This window comes from Sus scrofa, chromosome 18 (genome assembly GCF_054392235.1).
Source record: "Sus scrofa isolate SSC_HxYL_T2T_F1_AM1 chromosome 18, Sscrofa_HxYL_maternal_Yorkshire_Landrace_v2.0, whole genome shotgun sequence".
Lineage (NCBI taxonomy): Eukaryota > Metazoa > Chordata > Mammalia > Artiodactyla > Suidae > Sus > Sus scrofa.
The window spans coordinates 47055135-47072848 of NC_139400.1; the positions used below are offsets into that span (position 1 = coordinate 47055135).

Below are 17714 nucleotides of genomic sequence, written 5' to 3' on the forward strand. Positions count from 1 at the left end.
CAAGAACACAAAAGATTTTAAAAATACAATCTTTAAGTCCCTTCAGGATGTCAAACTATATTGGATTTTAGGTAAGAGGAAAGCCTGGAGCTTGAGACAGGCTACAGACCATACCGTGTTCCTATTTTGTCCTTTCCTTCCTATTCTGGTTTTTCCTTAAGTTTGAAATCAGTTTTACTCAAATTCAAATCCTAAGTCAACCACAATATGTAACCCCAATAAGATACTTATTTTATTAGCACAGTGCTAGTTTTATTAGCTTCTTTTAATAAAATTTATTGGCACAGTACCTGACATTAAAAACAAACAAACAAACAAACAAACTCCAGTGTTACCTATTAAGACATAGATGTTAATTTCAGCTGAGGCAACAATAAGGGTGTCAAACTACAGTTGTTGTTTTTTTTGTCTTTTCTAGGGCCGCACCGGAGGCATACGGAGGTTCCCAGGCTAGGGTCTAATCAGAGCTACAGCTGCTGGCCTACGCCACAGCCATGGCCACACCAGATCCGAGCCTTGTTGCAACCTACACCACAACTCATGGCAATGCCGGATCCTTGACCCGCTGAGTGAGGCCAAGGATCAAACCCGCAATCTCATGGTTCCTAGTCGGATTCATTTCTGCTGCGCCATGATGAGAACTCCCCCCCAAAAATGTTTTAATGCATATTAGTATCATTTAAGGAGCTATAATAAAATAGATAACTATACCCTACTGGAGACTAAAGCCCAGAATTCAGGGTAGTATGTTCAGATATATTTGGAAGATGCTTCCTAAAGTGATTTGAAAGGTAAATGAAATCAAGAAACTTGAAGTTCCTGATGTGGTACAACGCGACAGGCAGCATCTCTGGAGTGCTGGGATACAGATTTGATCCTGGCCTGATAAAGTGGTTAAGGATCCAGCGTTGCCACAGCTTCGGGAACTGTGGCTCGGACCTGAGCCCTGTCCCAGGAATTCCATAGACCATGGGGCGGCCAAAAAAAAAGAAAAGAAAAAAGAAATTAAGTACTGTTCAAAAAAGACATTAAGTACTCTAGTGACAAGATGATGGTGGGCAAAATGCCACATTACGTCAACATTTAAAGATGGCCAGTCTAAGGATCCTAAAACAACCAGATAAACCAGAAGGCACTATCACAGAAAGTGAGAAAGAACTGCAAAGAAAAAGTGGTCAACAATACCAAATGAGAGGTTAAAGGAAAGTGATTAAAGAACAAGAACTTTACTGACCATTAATAAAAGGAGTTTTGTATTAAGGAGAGAAGCCAAACAGTGAGAAGTTACCTAATGGATGGGATATTTAAAGGTAAAGATGTATTCCTTCCTTACATCTGGCTATAAAGAAAGGTAAATAAAAATATAAAGGAGGGTGCTAGTCTTTGTTTTGCTTTTTAATGTGCTTATCTCTGAAGATTTAATCTACTCAGAACATTCTAAACTACATTAGATACTGATTATTTCCAAGGTAGTCTACATACCTGGGATTGTTATAATGCCATTTCATATCTTCATAATCTATTAGGGTATCCTTTGACATAGAGAGTGGTGTACATACCAATCCTAAAATGCAAGCTAAACAGGTTCCCTATGTTCTGGCTCTGCAATTATCTAAACAATGTTTACTTATTCTAATTACAGTAATTGACCACCAGCACTAAAAGCTAAGTAATAATTCTGCTGTACAGCTAGTAGCAAACATTCCAACCAGCCACTCAATAATTACCTCATTCACCAAGTCAAAAAGCTTTCACTTGCTATGCATCTAAAGCTGAGAGGCCTTGGAGTTCCCTGGTGGTATGGTGGGTTAAGGAACTAGCATTGGCACTGCTGTGGCTCTGGAACCTCTGCATGCCATCAGGCACAGCCAATCAATCAAAATCAATCAACCAATCAAGCTGGGAGGCCTTAAGGAGGATGTTCGTATTTCCTGTTATACTCAGAGACAAAATTGCTCTTTACTTGGAAAATTTTTTCATGATTAATTATTCCAAAATTGTATTACCACAATTTTGTGCTTAAAATGTACAACTTTACTTAGGCTAGGGTCTGTAACCATTCCTAAGTTGTATATCAAGTTTCTCTAAATTCCTCTGCTAAACTGAGAAAGAGCTGAAATCGATAGATACTGTTTATGAGCTCTCTCCCCCATGTTCTTTCACATTCTTCACATCGATGCCTGAAATTCTAACTGGTCAATGAACATTCTCTTTTAAAAATGAAGTATTCTTTTGAAAATTATCAGTCTTTCATAAGGGGGGTGAGGGAGAGATCAGACTTCTAATTTCCAGTTGTGGCCAGTATTCACTGAGGAAAATAAAGAGTTTTAATCTGAGGGGAAACAGAGCCAGTTTTAAAATGTATGAATCATAAAACATAAAGATTTTGTCAAAATACTGGAGTGGAGAGCTCTACGAAACTTAGGGCCAAGGGCCACAATACAGAGATAAGTAAAAGGAGAGCAAGATCAGGAAGGAGACAGGAGCAAAGAAATTATTTTACATAGATATCCAGTGGATAAAAGAAGGGAAACAAGGTTTGATTTTTTTCTTAAGCAAAGACCATATTCTACAAATTGGTATTAAAAGTGGCTTTCAAAGCCAAAGTGGGCAAAGTTTAATCATTTGAACTAGAATGAATGACTCAAATTTCAAGTTCCATAAATCTCATACACCAAAATTTATACCCTAAGGTCCAGCAGTGGTTGTGTGAATCACACTGGTAACTGTGTATATCTGTCTCACCAATATTTCTTTAAATTCACACACACACACACATACGCATGAGTATGCATAATTATAATATCCACAATAAATAAAACAAAGAAATTGTTGTCAATGGCGTCACTATGCTACATAAAAAGGTAGACATGGGAGGTCCCTGGTAGCCTAGTAGTTAGGACTTGGTGTGTTCACTACCATGGCCAGAGTTCACACCCTGATCTGGGAACTGGGATCCCACATTAAGCCACTGCATGCTGCAGCCAAAAATTAAAAAATAAATAAATAAAAAGGCTAGACAAAAAAATTTCAAGTCAATGATCAAAGGCACACAAATTTAAATGTGGAACCTCTGTCGATACTAAATTAGCAACATCATTTTGCTTCATTTGGCATTTTAAAAAGATTTCTACTGAACACTAGGAAGGATGAGATAAACAAGACCATTCAAACATCTGTGGTAACTATAAGCTGATATAACATTTTCAGTTCACATCTTTGCTACGTCATCTACTTCTGGGAATCGAACACACAAGGGAAAAACACTGCAATAATCCTTTTAATAGTAAAGAAATAAGGGGGATAGGAGGGGAACCTTTCAGCCTTTCAGGGTACCACAGTGAAAATAAGCTTAGTAGGAATCATCACTCAAAAATAATATTAATCAGCCACTGAAAATTATTTTTTAAAAATCCATTTGACATGGGAAAATGCTTGTCATATAGCATTAGGTGAAGATACATATAAAAATGTATTTTCTGTCTCTTACACATAACTGTAATGTAACTAAATTAACAGAAGTGATCTCTTCTTTTTTAAAAATTTTATCTACTCCTCTATTACATCTCTAACGAAAAACTATTTTGTAACAAGTAGTAGTTTCTATAGGAAGAATATTTTAAAACTACATATCTTAACATTTTTGTTATATCGAAAAAAATGAGTTATCAAACAATACAACTATATTTCAAAGAAATATATAATTTGATTCCCTTCTCTTAACATTAATATATCCTTAGAGCAATGCTCTTTAAAATTTAGAATGGGGATTAAGGGAAACTCTCAACAAAACACAGACACCCACATTAGCAGGAATGAACATCTTTGAAAAAGCAGTCCAGATGATTTTGATTAAAAGGTTCAGGGAAACACAGACCGTTAACAATCAAAATATAGTTCATTTAACTTCTTCCTGTATTCAACCTTTCAGATGACTAAAATTTTATAAAGTTTCTTCTTTAGTTCAAAATTATATATAATAAAGGCCTGAACCAAGAAATACTACTGTTAACTCCTAAATGATACTAAATCTGATTTTATCAAAACTTGATTTAACGACAATGAAAGCAAACATCAATCTGCATGAAATATTTAATTCTGAGACTCAAATTTAAAGTCTGTCAACCTTTATCTTATTTTTTATTTTTGGCTGCGCCCCCAGCATGTAAAAAGTCCCAGGGCCAGGGGCTAAACCCACACCACAGCAGTAAAACCACCAGATTCTTAATCCACTATCCCACCAGGGAACTCCTGTAAACCTATTAATAAAAACAATCCTTATGATTCTTGATATCATGGGCATCAAGCACCTGACACACTTAGGGGAAAATAAGATAATCAGAAAGTTTTCAAGGGACAGCATTAACATTGTAGAAACTATAAAGCAAGTGCACTCTTAAGACTAATTAGTGATGTCACATAACTTCAGCAAAATACTCAAATTTCATATCTTTATTGAAATGTACATAATAGCAAGTACAAAAATCAACTCTGTTAACAAGAATGCAAGCAACGCAGCTAAACCTTATTTACATGGAAAAAGAAAAGAACAAATTCTCAATCATCTTTCAAATCAGCTAAATCTCACTCTCACCAGAAAAGAGTTTTGCCCAGCAATTTATATTAAATTGCAAAGTAAAGGCACAACATGTGTGTCCTGAATGTTTATAATCAAAGCAGTTCAACCAAAGCAGAAGTTCAAAGTAGGGATTAATCACATATTTAACCTATTAGCTGCCATATCATTCTCATCTATCCCTAATCTTTCTCTTCATCCCTGGTATTTAGACCTTAAAACTAAGTTATAAAAATGCACTAATAAATATTTGCTTAAAATTAACATTTTTATGTAGCTTATAGATTTACCAGGTATATTATACATATAGTAAAGTACAAGGAGCACTCATATACACAATTATCTCAAGCCATCTGTGAGGTAGAGGTAGTTACACATAGTAGACAATATATTTTTAAAATTTAGGCCTATAATAAATAGTTCTGAGAAGACTAATTTACCATTTAAAAAATTAGATACATTAAACATCAGATTCCTTCCTCACATCTCACATCCAAAAATCCACATGGATTTAAATTGCAAAATTAAAAAAATTAAACCTTATATGCTTAAATACAGTGGAATCCCTATAAGCTTGAATCAAGCAGGCATATAACAGACAAAAGTTGTAAGAAAAAAAGACTGCATGGACAATATAAAAATCAAGTTAATATAAAACATGACATAGAAAAAATGTCAATACTGAGCAACAACAGCAATACGCTTATGGTATCTATATCATCGAGGCCAAAGAAGAACATAGTTTTTAAAATTAAACTAGAATATATAATTTACAAAAATATCAATATCATTAAAATGATTTAAAAATTAACTAGCAGCAGTAGATGAAAATAACAGAAGAAAATAAGACACTAATTTTTAGGCATTAAATTGACAAACACTAAAATACCCAGTGTTGGCAGTATGCTATCAACATCTGCTTAGCGTGCAAAATGACACACAACCTATCTTAGGGCAATTTGGTGATACATATTAAAAACCCTTAAAACAATACATAAGCCTTTGAAAAACATATCAGTTCAAATTCCCAAAGGAAATAATAAAAAATGCAAGGACAACTATAGTTAGATAGGTAGATAGGTGGAGAGATATAGACATAAACTATGAACATGTTTATTTGTAACTATCCTGATATTGAACAACATGGTTAATTATTGTATATCAAACCTACACAAGCCATTAAAATCTACAACTGGGGAATTCCCGTCGTGGCTCAGTGGTTAACAAATCCGACTAGGAGCCATGAGGTTGCGGGTTTGATCCCTAGCCTCTATCAGTGGGTTAAGGATCCCACATTGCTGTGGCTTTGATCAGTGGGTTAAGGATCCCATGTTGCTGTGGCTCTGGCGTAAGCTCCGATTAGACCCCTAGCCTGGCAACCTCCATATACCACAGGAGCAGCCCTAGAAAAGGCCAAAAAAAAAAAAAAATCTACAACTCAACCATAGTTATCAAAGAGTATATAACCATAATTTACTGCTACATTTTATAAGGCAATCAGAGAACATTACAGATACATACAAACAAGAATACTGTATGTTTCTATGCTTAACAGCACTGCATGATGGATTTTGGTAATTTATTTTCATTTTGTTATTCTGCTTCTCCTGATTTCTACAATGAAACATATTAACATTATCACAAAAGTACGTTTTAAAATATGCACTTAAAAAACCTAGAAGGAATACAAAAATTTAAATAGTAGGTATGTGATTTTTTTCCCCCCCTAAACTTTCTCTGCTTTGGTTAAATTACTTCTATGAAATAAAACTCACATAACATAAATATCACCATTTTATTTTATTTTATTTTATTTTTTTGCTTTTTTTTAGGGCCACACCCACAGCATATAGAGGTTCCCAGGCTAGGGGTCGAATCGGAGCTACAGCTGCTGGCCTATGCCACAGCCACAGCAACATGGGATCCGAGCCACTTCTGTGACCTAGACCACAGCTCATGGCAATGCCGGATCTTTAACCCAGTGAGCCAGGCCAGGGATTGAACGTCGTGGTTCCTAGCCGGATTTGTATCTGCTGCACCATGATGGGAACTCTAAACTTCACCATTTCAAAGTGTACAATTGATTTTTCCATATTCACAATGTTGTGCAATCATCACCGGCTAATTTTATTACTTTTATTAAAATAAAAATATAGAGCTCAAAGAAGAAAATTTTAAAATATTACTCAAGGCACTTCAAGTATCCAACATTATCTTAACCTCAGAATTAAATAAATACCACTAAATACTCAATAACCTAGATACAAAATTCAGCAATATTACCTTTCAATTTCTTCAAATAACTCTGCATGTTATTTATTATATCAATTCAAACACCAACCAGAAAGTTGAGAGAAACTATGACATTTATAATCTTATCACTGACTATATACCTCCTAAATTTTTACTAATACATCATATACAAAAGACACATTATGATAAAGTGGCTAAACCACAATGATGTAAGCGCCCCTCTGCCAAAAAAATAGAAATGTCAATGCTACTAAGACATTTGGTATAGGTCAAATACATTATGACAAAAAATTAAAAAAAAAAAAAAAACCTTTGCAGGAGTTCCCGTCGTGGCCCAGTAGTTAATGAATCTGACTAGGAACCATGAGGTTGCAGGTTTGATCCCTGGCCTTGCTCAGTGGGTTAAGGATCCAGCGTTGCTGTGAGCTGTGGTGTAGGTTGCAAACTCTGCTCGGATCCTGCACTGCTGTGGCTCTGGCACAGGCCGGCGGCGGCTATAGCTCCGACTTGACCCCTAGCCTGGGAACCTCCATATGCCGTGGAGTGGCCCTAGAAAAGGCAAACAGACAAAAAACAAAACAAAACAAACCTTCGCTACAAAAATAAAGCTTACAATTATAAAAATAATCAAACTATTAATTTTATCTTCAAAGAATTCAAAATAATAGATTTAAAACCACATGTTTTTCAGCATATGTTCTGGTCAGATAAAGCAATCTACAATCTTTCTAAGTTCTATCTCTCTGAAAGATTCTAGCAAATTCAGGATTTTACAATTAACATTTTATTCTGAGAATAGGCAAGTCTAATTAAAGAGTACATATAAGAGAGTCAAATTCTAAGCCCAAATAGGTTTGACACTTTGCTGAACTAGAGACCCAAGTGTCTTTTTGTTTTGGCCACAACCATGACATACAAAAGTTTCCAGGCCAGGGACTGAACCCAAGACACAGCAGTGACAATGCAAGATCCTTAACCCACAGGTTCTTAACCTGCCAGCAGGGAACTTCCCTAAATGTCTTCATTATTTGATGTGACTGACAAAGAGTTTTATTTTTATTTTTTTTATTTTTTATTTTTATTTTTTTTTTGTCTTTTTGCCTTTACGTGAGCCACTCCCGCAGCATATGGAGGTTCCCAGGCTAGGGGTTGAATCGGAGCTGTAGCTGCCAGCCTAGGCCAGAGCCACAGCAACGCGGGATCCGAGCCGCGTCTGCAACCTACACCACAGTTCACGGCAACGCTGGATCGTTAACCCACTGAGCGAGGGCAGGGACCGAACCCGCCACCTCATGGTTCCTAGTCGGATTCGTTAACCACTGCGCCACGACGGGAACTCCTGACAAAGTTTTAAAACTAAATTTTAAAATAAAGATTCAAATCATGAATTCTATCTCCTCATCCTGGTGGTAATAATCAAGGTCTTTAAAATCTAGAGTAGTCTACCATTTCAACTATTATAAAGTTACAACTTAGGGGTTAGATCTGTGCAGTGTAAACTGACCCTGAAACACCCCCATATCATCTATAAAGCACAATTACATATAAACTGACAACCCGTTTTTCTTCTTGAACTGAAAGAAACATTTCTTTGAGCACATCAGAAGGAACTAGCTTATATTAAGATACCTGGACTAACTCAGCAAGGTGAAGTGCTACAAAGCATATGTAAAAGCTGAAAATGACCAAGGGAATAGAAAATTCACCTCTTCCATTTCATGCTGACTCTAGGCCATTCATTCATTCATTCCAGTGGAATGACAGAAAAATATTGCCTGCACTATTTAAGTTCACTAACTCTCCATTTTTTTTTCTCTCTCTTCCCCTCCCTCATCTCTAATTTTTTTTGAGGGAAATCACAATAGCTAGTTGAAATCATACAGGTCCAAGGTATAATGGATGCACTCTACGAACTCTGTGCTATATCCAGTACTCCCAAATAAGCTTTTGCATAGTGCTTTTTAAAAACACAGAGGACTGAGAAACAGACTGGGTTTGGTTCTGATATCTGTTAGCTGTGTAACCACAAGCAAGTAACCTAATATCTCCATGCCTCAGTTTCTTCATCTCTAAAATGGAGATGACAGTAATACTTACATCATAGGGTTGTTGTAAAGGACTGCATGAGTTACATAACGTGCGAGTACTTTATGTACTTGAAATATTGCCTGGCGCATAATAAGCTACGTAGCTATTGGCTATCATTTTCCCAAATGGACTGTCCACTCAATGTCTGTCCCAATTCTCTACTTCAAAAACCTGCTCTAATACCTCCTCCTCAAATAAGGCAATAATAATCTCCGACCAGGAACAAGTGCTCCTAACCTTTAAACATCTATGGTTTTTAATCCTTGACTCTACTGAGTCATATTTACTTCCTGAAAATGTTACTTATCTTTTTATATACACTTTGTTGTCATATTAATTATAAATTCCTTTAAGAAAAAAATACGGAAATACACATGATGCCTGTTTTATACAAAAAACAAAAAACCACTCAATACTCAATAAGTACTGCTTATGAGGCAAGATTATTGGATAAAGGCTTTCCAACAAAGGATGAAGAGAATAAAGAAATCAACTGTTTGTGTTGTATCAATGTATAAGTCTCAAACCAAGAATTGTTATATGAGCCAAAACTGCTCTGAGCATAAATCTTAAAAAAAAGGATTTAGCTCATAAAGAATAGCTTGTAGTCTCTAGTCAAGAATATTAAAGCAAGGTTAGTTTTATTTTCTATTATCTAAAAACAATGATATTAGATTTGGCCTGAAGTCTGAAAAAGAAAATGTCTTAAATACTTACTTAAAAGATGACTATCTGCTATACATTGCAATGCTATGGATGAAAAGCTTTAAATCCTGCACTCAACAAGTCTATACAAAGACAGCTAACTAAACAGCAATGTTCAAGGTATAGTGGGGAAAACAGAGTAACAACATTAATACCCGTTTTCCTTTATCTTAGGTTGAAGTCTTATCAAGGAAGAGAGAAAAAAAAGAAAAACCAGTTGACAAAAAGACTGACCATAAAAATTAATAAATAAGATATATTCAAAGATTGTACATTTCCTCTAAAAATCAAAAATCAGCTGATTAATAAATATTAAATACTTTTTATCTAGAAAAATGTCACAGAGATTTTTAACCAACTATCTGGCCTTGATCCCCAGATATTACTCTACTAAATACATATTTAAGAAGTTATTCTTTAAAATAAATTTTAACATTAAAAATTTGTGAGTTCCCTAGTGGCCCATCAGTTAAGGATCTGGTACTGTCACCACTGTGGCTCAGGTCACTACTATGGGTCAGGTTTGAACCCTGGTCCAGGAACATCTACGTGCCTCAGCCAGGGGGAAAAAAGAAAAAGAAAAAAAAAGAAGAAATTTCTATGGTTCTCCTAATGGACCTAGAAGTTTTCTTAGAAATTAAAAAATGATCTTTTATTTGTCAACAGTTTGTCATTTAAAATTACTAACATTATATATGTAAAGGTAAGATGTAGTATTTCCTCATATATAATGATGAATCTAAGGAAGAAAAAGTATATTCTATTTTATCCATCTATCTAGACCCACCTCTGCTCCACAGCAGCAATTTGTAAGCTAGGTATACTGTGCTTCTTACTCAACCAGAAGCAAACAAGTTAACCACCTCTACCAACAGTCAAGTTTGCAGACTTTATGCCACCAATGTGAACTATTATATTATAATGCAGATAATTTCAAACAACCACAAACTGACCCTCAGGTTAAAGTCAGTTGATAAAATATTCTTCCCTTCAATGAAAAAATTTCATACATAATTCAATTAAAGTAATTCAACACCAAAATAAAAATGCCAGGAGCTGAATGTAATTAGCAAAATTTAATGCACACTACATAAAGGTCCAGCATCAACTCAATTTTGTCAAGGATAGCCAATCCACTATTTTGCCTTTTACCTTCTCTAAACAAATAGAGAAATACAACAAAACTGCATCAAACTTAGGAGCTAGATTATAAAGTCAGCCTACAGAAGGTGAAAATATTATAGTCATTTAAGATTAAGACTGTTATTTAAGAGTACTAATCTTACACATGGAAAAGATTTTATTTATATATATATATGTGTGTGTGTGTGTATATATATATATATGTATATATATGTATAAAATGTTATATGTATATAATGTTACCAACCTACAGTCAAAATAACCCTTAAGAATTTCTTAAAATGGACTACAGGCAGGGAAAAGTGTTCATAGGATAAAAGACACTCATAAAGGAAATGAGACTGAATTAAAGAACAAGGAGAGTCATATTTGAGTCTAAGTTATAAGGCTTATACTCAATGAATGAATTCCCACAGTAATCATTTGCATGATTATGGTCCTCCGCCCAACCCATCCTTCTTTTCAAATTCAGAGAACATATGTTTAGGTTAAACGTTGATGTGATATGACTACACTACACTACAGGAGCGAGAGAATAAAATTATCCTGGAGTAGTAAGTAACCACCAGATGTCATTTCCTTTTGTAGCACTATCAATTGAAGAGAACTTCTCCAGTGCTATATTCCATAAACACACACCCCTCACTGCTTCTCAACTTTTACCTAGTTTCCAAAACTGTACCGCCTACAAAAAAGCAGCAAGAAAACACTTAAATCCCATCATGTCACCAAGCTGAATTTTAAAATGTATTTTATAACAAAAGAAAATATAACACATGATCATCCCTGCAGTTATCTAAAATACTGTTTTCTCATATCACTCAGAGCTCATTAAGACTTTGAAACTTTGGAGTTCCCGTCATGGCGCAGTGGTTAACGAATCCGACTAGGAACCATGAGGTTGCGGGTTCGGTCCCTGCCCTTGCTCAGTGGGTTAACGATCTGGCGTTGCTGTGAGCTGTGGTGTAGGCTGCAGACACGGCTCGGATCCCGCGTTGCTGTGGCTCTGGCGTAGGCCGGTGGCTACAGCTCCGATTCAACCCCTAGCCTGGGAACCTCCATATGCCGCGGGAGCGGCCCAAGAAATAGCAACAACAACAACAACAACAACAAAAAGACAAAAAAGAAAAAAAAAAAAAGACTTTGAAACTTAGACCAAAATTCAGTTTTAGTGAGAAATTATATCTTACCCACAACCATAAGTGTGAATTCAAACCCTCTCTTCACTGATTTTCTGTATACTTGATTTGGGAGATTTGCAAATCCCACATAGCCTTCAAGGTTCTTCTGTTGCTGTGAAAAGCAAAAAGGGTCCAGTTATTCATGTATCAACAAAACACTTCTACCATATATCTCCAATTCCCTTCACTAACCTATTTTTAGAAAACTCTACAAGCTACTATTACTCATGGCAAATAAAACTGATTTTATAGTGTTACCAATAAAAGTATTAGTTAATGGAAACAATGGACAAAATGAATTAAGCATGAGTTGACTGACAATATAATAGTCAATTATAAAAACTCAAAGGAATAAAGTAAAAATTAAAGAAACTATGGAGTTCCCTGGTGGCTCAGCAGACTAAGGATCCAACATCATCACTGCTGGGGCATGGGTTCGATCCCTGGCCTGCCAACTTCTGCAAGCAAAAATAAAGAAACCAGGCTCAGAGCAAAGATTTCAATTTATAGTTAAGTTAGTAATAAAAAGATTCTGATTAATCAACTAAAAAAACATCCTAGGAGTTCCCGTTGTGGCTTAGCGGTTAACGAATCCTACTAGGAACCATGAGGTTGTGCGTTCGACCCCTGGCCTTGCTCAGTGGGTTAAGGATCCGGCGTTGCTGTGAGCTGTGGTGTCGGTTACAGTTTCAGCTCAGATCCTGCGTTGCTGTGGACTTGGCATAGGCCGGCAGCTGCAACTCCGATACAAGCCCTAGCCTGGGAACCTCCACATGTCACAGGAGTGGCCCAAGAAATGGCAAAAAGACAAAAAAACTAAAAAAATCCTAACAAAGGGTTTTTCACAATCAAACTTTTAAATCCCCTTAAAATTATATTAAGAATTGTTGTAATTATTCCCTCTGCTCATACTAATCACAACAGGCAGGAGCTTTCTGAAATCTGCCTTCTTATTCGGGAAATAAAATCAAAGCGTTTGTTGAGTTTAAAATTTTTCATAAACTCTTAAAAGCTCTCATAATGCAATCAGCAAACATCTTTCAAGCTATTATACCAGGTCCAATTATGTCACTTCAAGGTTTTTACATGATCCTGCCGTCTCCATCATCAGGTACATCAGATTTATCCAGGTTTAAAAGTAAATTTTAGTTCACTTTTCTGTTTAGTTTTTGAATCTTTGATGACTTCAATAATAGCTTTATGAGTAACTCAACAATCTACTCTAAATTAGTGCAGTAAATCAGTCTGATTTTCAACTTACCCATTGGTGAGAAATACTGTCCATAGTTCAGACCATCTGAGTGAGTAGAGTCTTACTGATTAATTTTACTTAAAGATAGGTCTTATTCATCATTAAAATATAATGGCAAAATATTCCTATTCCACATTTCTCTTAAAGGTTTATGCCACACTTAAATTCTCATCCAAAAAAACTCATATGAGATCAAAATATTAATTCAATACATTTGGATTTAACAAAGAACAGCAACCTGCATTTCTCACTAGTATCACATACATACCTAAATATTCCATCCATAACCTTTTTACCTTTTAAAAATTCATATAAACTAATTTTAAGACAAATGGTGAAAAGATAAACAAGTTATTAAATTGAAAAGCTAATTTTAAATAGACACTAAATAGGATACCGATCAGAATACAATATTTTAAAATCAAATATTTGAAAGCCTACTATGTGGAGAGCTAAAAATACGTATTAAATTTAAAGCTTTCATGGTTCATGTCATCCAACTATAAATGAAATTTAACTTAGACTGAAAAAAAGTCTCTGTATAAATTATGTAGTATACTCACAGCTACTTTGTAGAGAACACATTTCCATCATTCCAATGTTCCAGATTCCAAACAGAACAGGGCCACAAAGGAACAGTAAATGAAGAATTCCAAGAATCATATATGGCACATTCAGTCCAAACAGGAAAGACAAATCCATAGGAACATAGCAAAAGATAAAGGGGAAAACAAAAAATGAAAGTTACTTACATGTAACTCAACAAATTAAAAGTAAATTACAAATAAATTGAAGGCAGACTTTTTTCAGCTTCTATCAGGGTAATATTTTTCTGTTGGATATAAGGCCCAGTGAGTTTTAATCCATTTCAGCAGCTCTTCTGATGAAACATAGAACCAGAGACCTCCTATCTTTTCATAAAGGACAATTACCATGCCCTGTACCTGAAGTCTTAAACAGTAGAAAAGCTATAAAGTATGAAGTTTCAGGAAGGTATATAGGGACCAAATTTAAATCCTAAGAAGGGAAAAAAAAAAATGTAATTTCACACAGTTTTGCTTTGTCAGTCACTGGATTAAAACAGCCCAGATCAGATCAATGAAAATGTTTCAGCTAAAATCTTTATACAGTGTTTTATATCAAGTAATTAAACTAAAGTTCAGAATTGAAAAAAATGCAAATTTGTGGACATAGGAAAGGTAAGGAAGCTAAGGATAACAAGCACTAACAAATGGAAAGTTGAGGTAAATGTGAGCTATGAAACATGAATGGCAACTAATAGAGCATAGACAAGAAAATGGACAAAATGTCTGTGAAGAGTACCTATTTACTTTATATTAAACAAATCTGAGTTATATCGCAACCTAGATAATCATTCAAATGTCACTATCACAGAGAACTGCCCTGACCATCTTATCCAAAATTACAACCCCTCCCTTCACCTAAGCACTCAGCTGCTTTATGTTGTTCTCTTTAGTACTACCATTTGTTTTGTTTTGTTTATTAAAATAGTTGATTTACAATATTGTGCAAATTTCTGCTGTACAGCAAAGTGACTCAGATATATATATATATACATATATACACACATATATACATACACATATATATGTTCTTTTTTTATATCATTTTCCATCATGGTCTATCCCAGGAGATTGGATTAGTTCCTTGTGCTATACAGTAGGACCTTGTTGTTTATTCATTCAAAATGTAACAGTTTGTAACCCCAAACTCTCAAGCACTTACAACCATTTAATGTATCTTGTTTACTGCATCTTCCCCCTCCACCATGCCTCCAACTAGAATGTAAACTCCTTCCAGGTACAGATTAAATGAATTACATAAATTGTAGTATCAAAAAGAAGCCATATGGGAGAGCTAAAGAAGTTTCAGAGAAAACATTTTAAGTTATATATTCAAGGAAGCCACCAGCATAAGAAAAATGCCTCAGTCTACTCTATGTCTTATTCAGTGGTTTATCCTCAACTCCCAGAACAGTCTTAGGCACAAGTGAGGGACTGAATTAAGAAAAGGAAGAACGGTATTCTAGGGTAAAGGGGTGGGGCCGTGAAATGGGGATAAACTTGGTACTTTCAGGAACAAAAAGAAGGTATGTGAATTACAATGAAGTGACGTAGTGGACCAGGAGATAAGCAATATAAAAGGAGGTCAGGGAGGTAGGCAGGGGCCAAATCATGTGGGACCCAGCTAAAGGAGGAAATCTGGATGTTATTTTAGGCATGATGGGAAGCCACTGGAGGGTTTTACACAGACAAGTGACCTGACCTGATTTGTGTTTTAAAGATAGCTCTCACTGCTAAGAGAAGTGAAAATAAGAATACTAGTAAGGGGCACAGCAGGTTAAGGATCTGGTACTGGCACTGTAGCAGCCTGGGTCGCTGCTGTGGTGCGAGTTCAATCCCTACCCTGAAACTTCCATATGCTGCAGGCGTGGCCAAAAAGAAAAGTAGGTGTTAGGGGGGATTAATAATGAATTTAGATTCTGTGGATGTAAGGAGAGATAAAGATTCAGAATATTTTTTGAAAGATGAATTGTTGGGACACTGCTGGTGGATTAGATGTGATATGTGACTGATAAAAGAAAAGGAGACCAAAGATAACTCCTAATTACTTGGCTTGAACAACTCAGTGACTAATGATATCTCTAAGAAAATAAGGAACAAAAAGGGCAGTAAGGGTCAAAATCGCCAAAATCAAAAACAGCTTTGAACATATTAATTTGAGGTATCTATTACATATTCAATAAGAGATAGTCATTAGAGTTAAGTATATTAATTCAGAAATTCCAGGGTTGATTGGTGCTGAAAATACAGATTCAGGAATCATAAACATATATACAGTATGGGGAAAGAAGGAGATTTGCAAAGAGAGATTAAGTCAGTGTCTTGGAGCACTCTAACACGGACGTGTTAGGCAGAGAAAGATCTATCAGTGAGTAGGAAGGAAAACCAGGACTGGCTCAAGGTCACTCAACTATGCTAAATGCTACTGAATGGTCAAATGAAATACCAGAGATGTGAACATAAAATTAGGAAATTAGGCTCTTGGTAACTTTGGTCGAGAGTAGTCTCAGTAACATATGAAGAAGAGTGATTGAGAATAGGTTGAAAGTAGATAATTATTTGTATATATAACTATTGTTTTAAATAATTTCACACTTTATCTTTTTTTTTTTTTTCTTTTTTCTTTTTTCTTTTTTCTTTTTAGGGCCATACCTGGGGCATATGGAAGTTCCCAGGCTAGGAGTCAAATTGGAGCTGCAGCTGCCAGCCTACACCACAGCCACAGCAATGAGGGATCCGAGCCGTGTCTGTGACCTACGGCACAGTTTGCCACAATGCCAGATCCTTAACCCACTGAGTGAGGCCAGGATAGAACCCACATCCTCAGGGCACTATGTTGGGTTCTTAACCCACTCAGCCACAAAGGGAACTCTCTAATTTCATACTTTAAATTCTTTTAAAAGTAAACATGTTAGGAGTTCCTGCTGTGGCACAGTGGGTTAAGAATCCGACTGCAGCTGCTTGGGTCACTACAGAGCCATGGGTTTGATCCCTGGCTGCAGCATGGATTCAATCCCTGGCCTGGGAACTTCCATATGCTGCTAGTGTAGCCATATATATTAAAAATAAAAAATTTTGAAAAATTGAACATGTTACTTGCCAGTTCCCCCATATGACTTATTTCCCAGAGGGAAGGAACCATGTCATACTCATCTCTACATTCCTAAGAGAGTGCTGACAGATAGGAGGTATTTTTAAAAAAAGATAAATGACTAAAATACAACTTCAAGGAAATTTTCTGAGGAAGAAACTGTCTAAATACAAAAGAGAAACTTAGAGAATAAACTAATAATATAACATTGATTGACTAAAACCTATACATACTTTTCACATTTCATAAGAATCTTTCCTTAGCCCAAATTCTAAAATCAACCACAGTCCATAATTCTGAAGACTTAACCACCCACTGATTCTTTTTCTATACAAATAAAATGTTCACAGAGCCAGTGTGAAATATAATCTCTGGATAAAGAAATATTATTTATAGATCTGAGTGATATAACTGTGATACCTATAAGCATGAAATATAGACACAAGTGTATTCACCCAAGTTGCTACCAAAATACCCTTGGTTTGATTTCAAACATCAGTTACATAAGAAAAAAACAGTTATTAAATCATCTTTTCTAAAAGTATTTGTTTACAAAATCTCTTAGTTACTACGTAAAAGATATGCCAAAACTCTATGTCAAAAAAAATTCTACGTCAAAATTCACACTTAAGAAATCAAACTACAATTCCATTGCTTGCTGTTTCACTACTTCTGGAGAAATCAATTTAAATATCCAGTAATTTCAGTGTTTAGCTTACTTGAACTTACCTTAAGAAGTCAATTATATTCAAAGAATAAGATGCTTCACAAAGGTTTCAGTTACTAGATTATTAGAACCCTTGAGATTTCTCTATATTCTCTTGGCATTTGTTCTTACTCC

The 17714-nt window shown here is 35.4% G+C and overlaps 1 protein-coding gene across 8 annotated transcripts in view; it reads right to left on the reverse strand.

The window, feature by feature from the left end:
• SEPTIN7 (septin 7) overlaps positions 1-17714 on the reverse strand; it is a 202048-nt gene that overhangs the window by 62354 nt on the left and 121980 nt on the right. For 5 of the 8 annotated variants that reach the window (XM_085005834.1, XM_085005831.1, XM_085005833.1 and 2 more), the window contains one exon: positions 11956-12058. In XM_085005834.1, the coding sequence (XP_084861960.1) occupies positions 11956-11965 (10 nt within the window). In that variant the 5' untranslated portion in view covers positions 11966-12058. Of the gene's footprint in view, positions 1-11955; positions 12059-13207; positions 13809-17714 lie in introns of those variants that run through there. The other 3 variants (XM_085005829.1, XM_013990841.2, XM_005657775.3) reach the window with 3 other exon arrangements.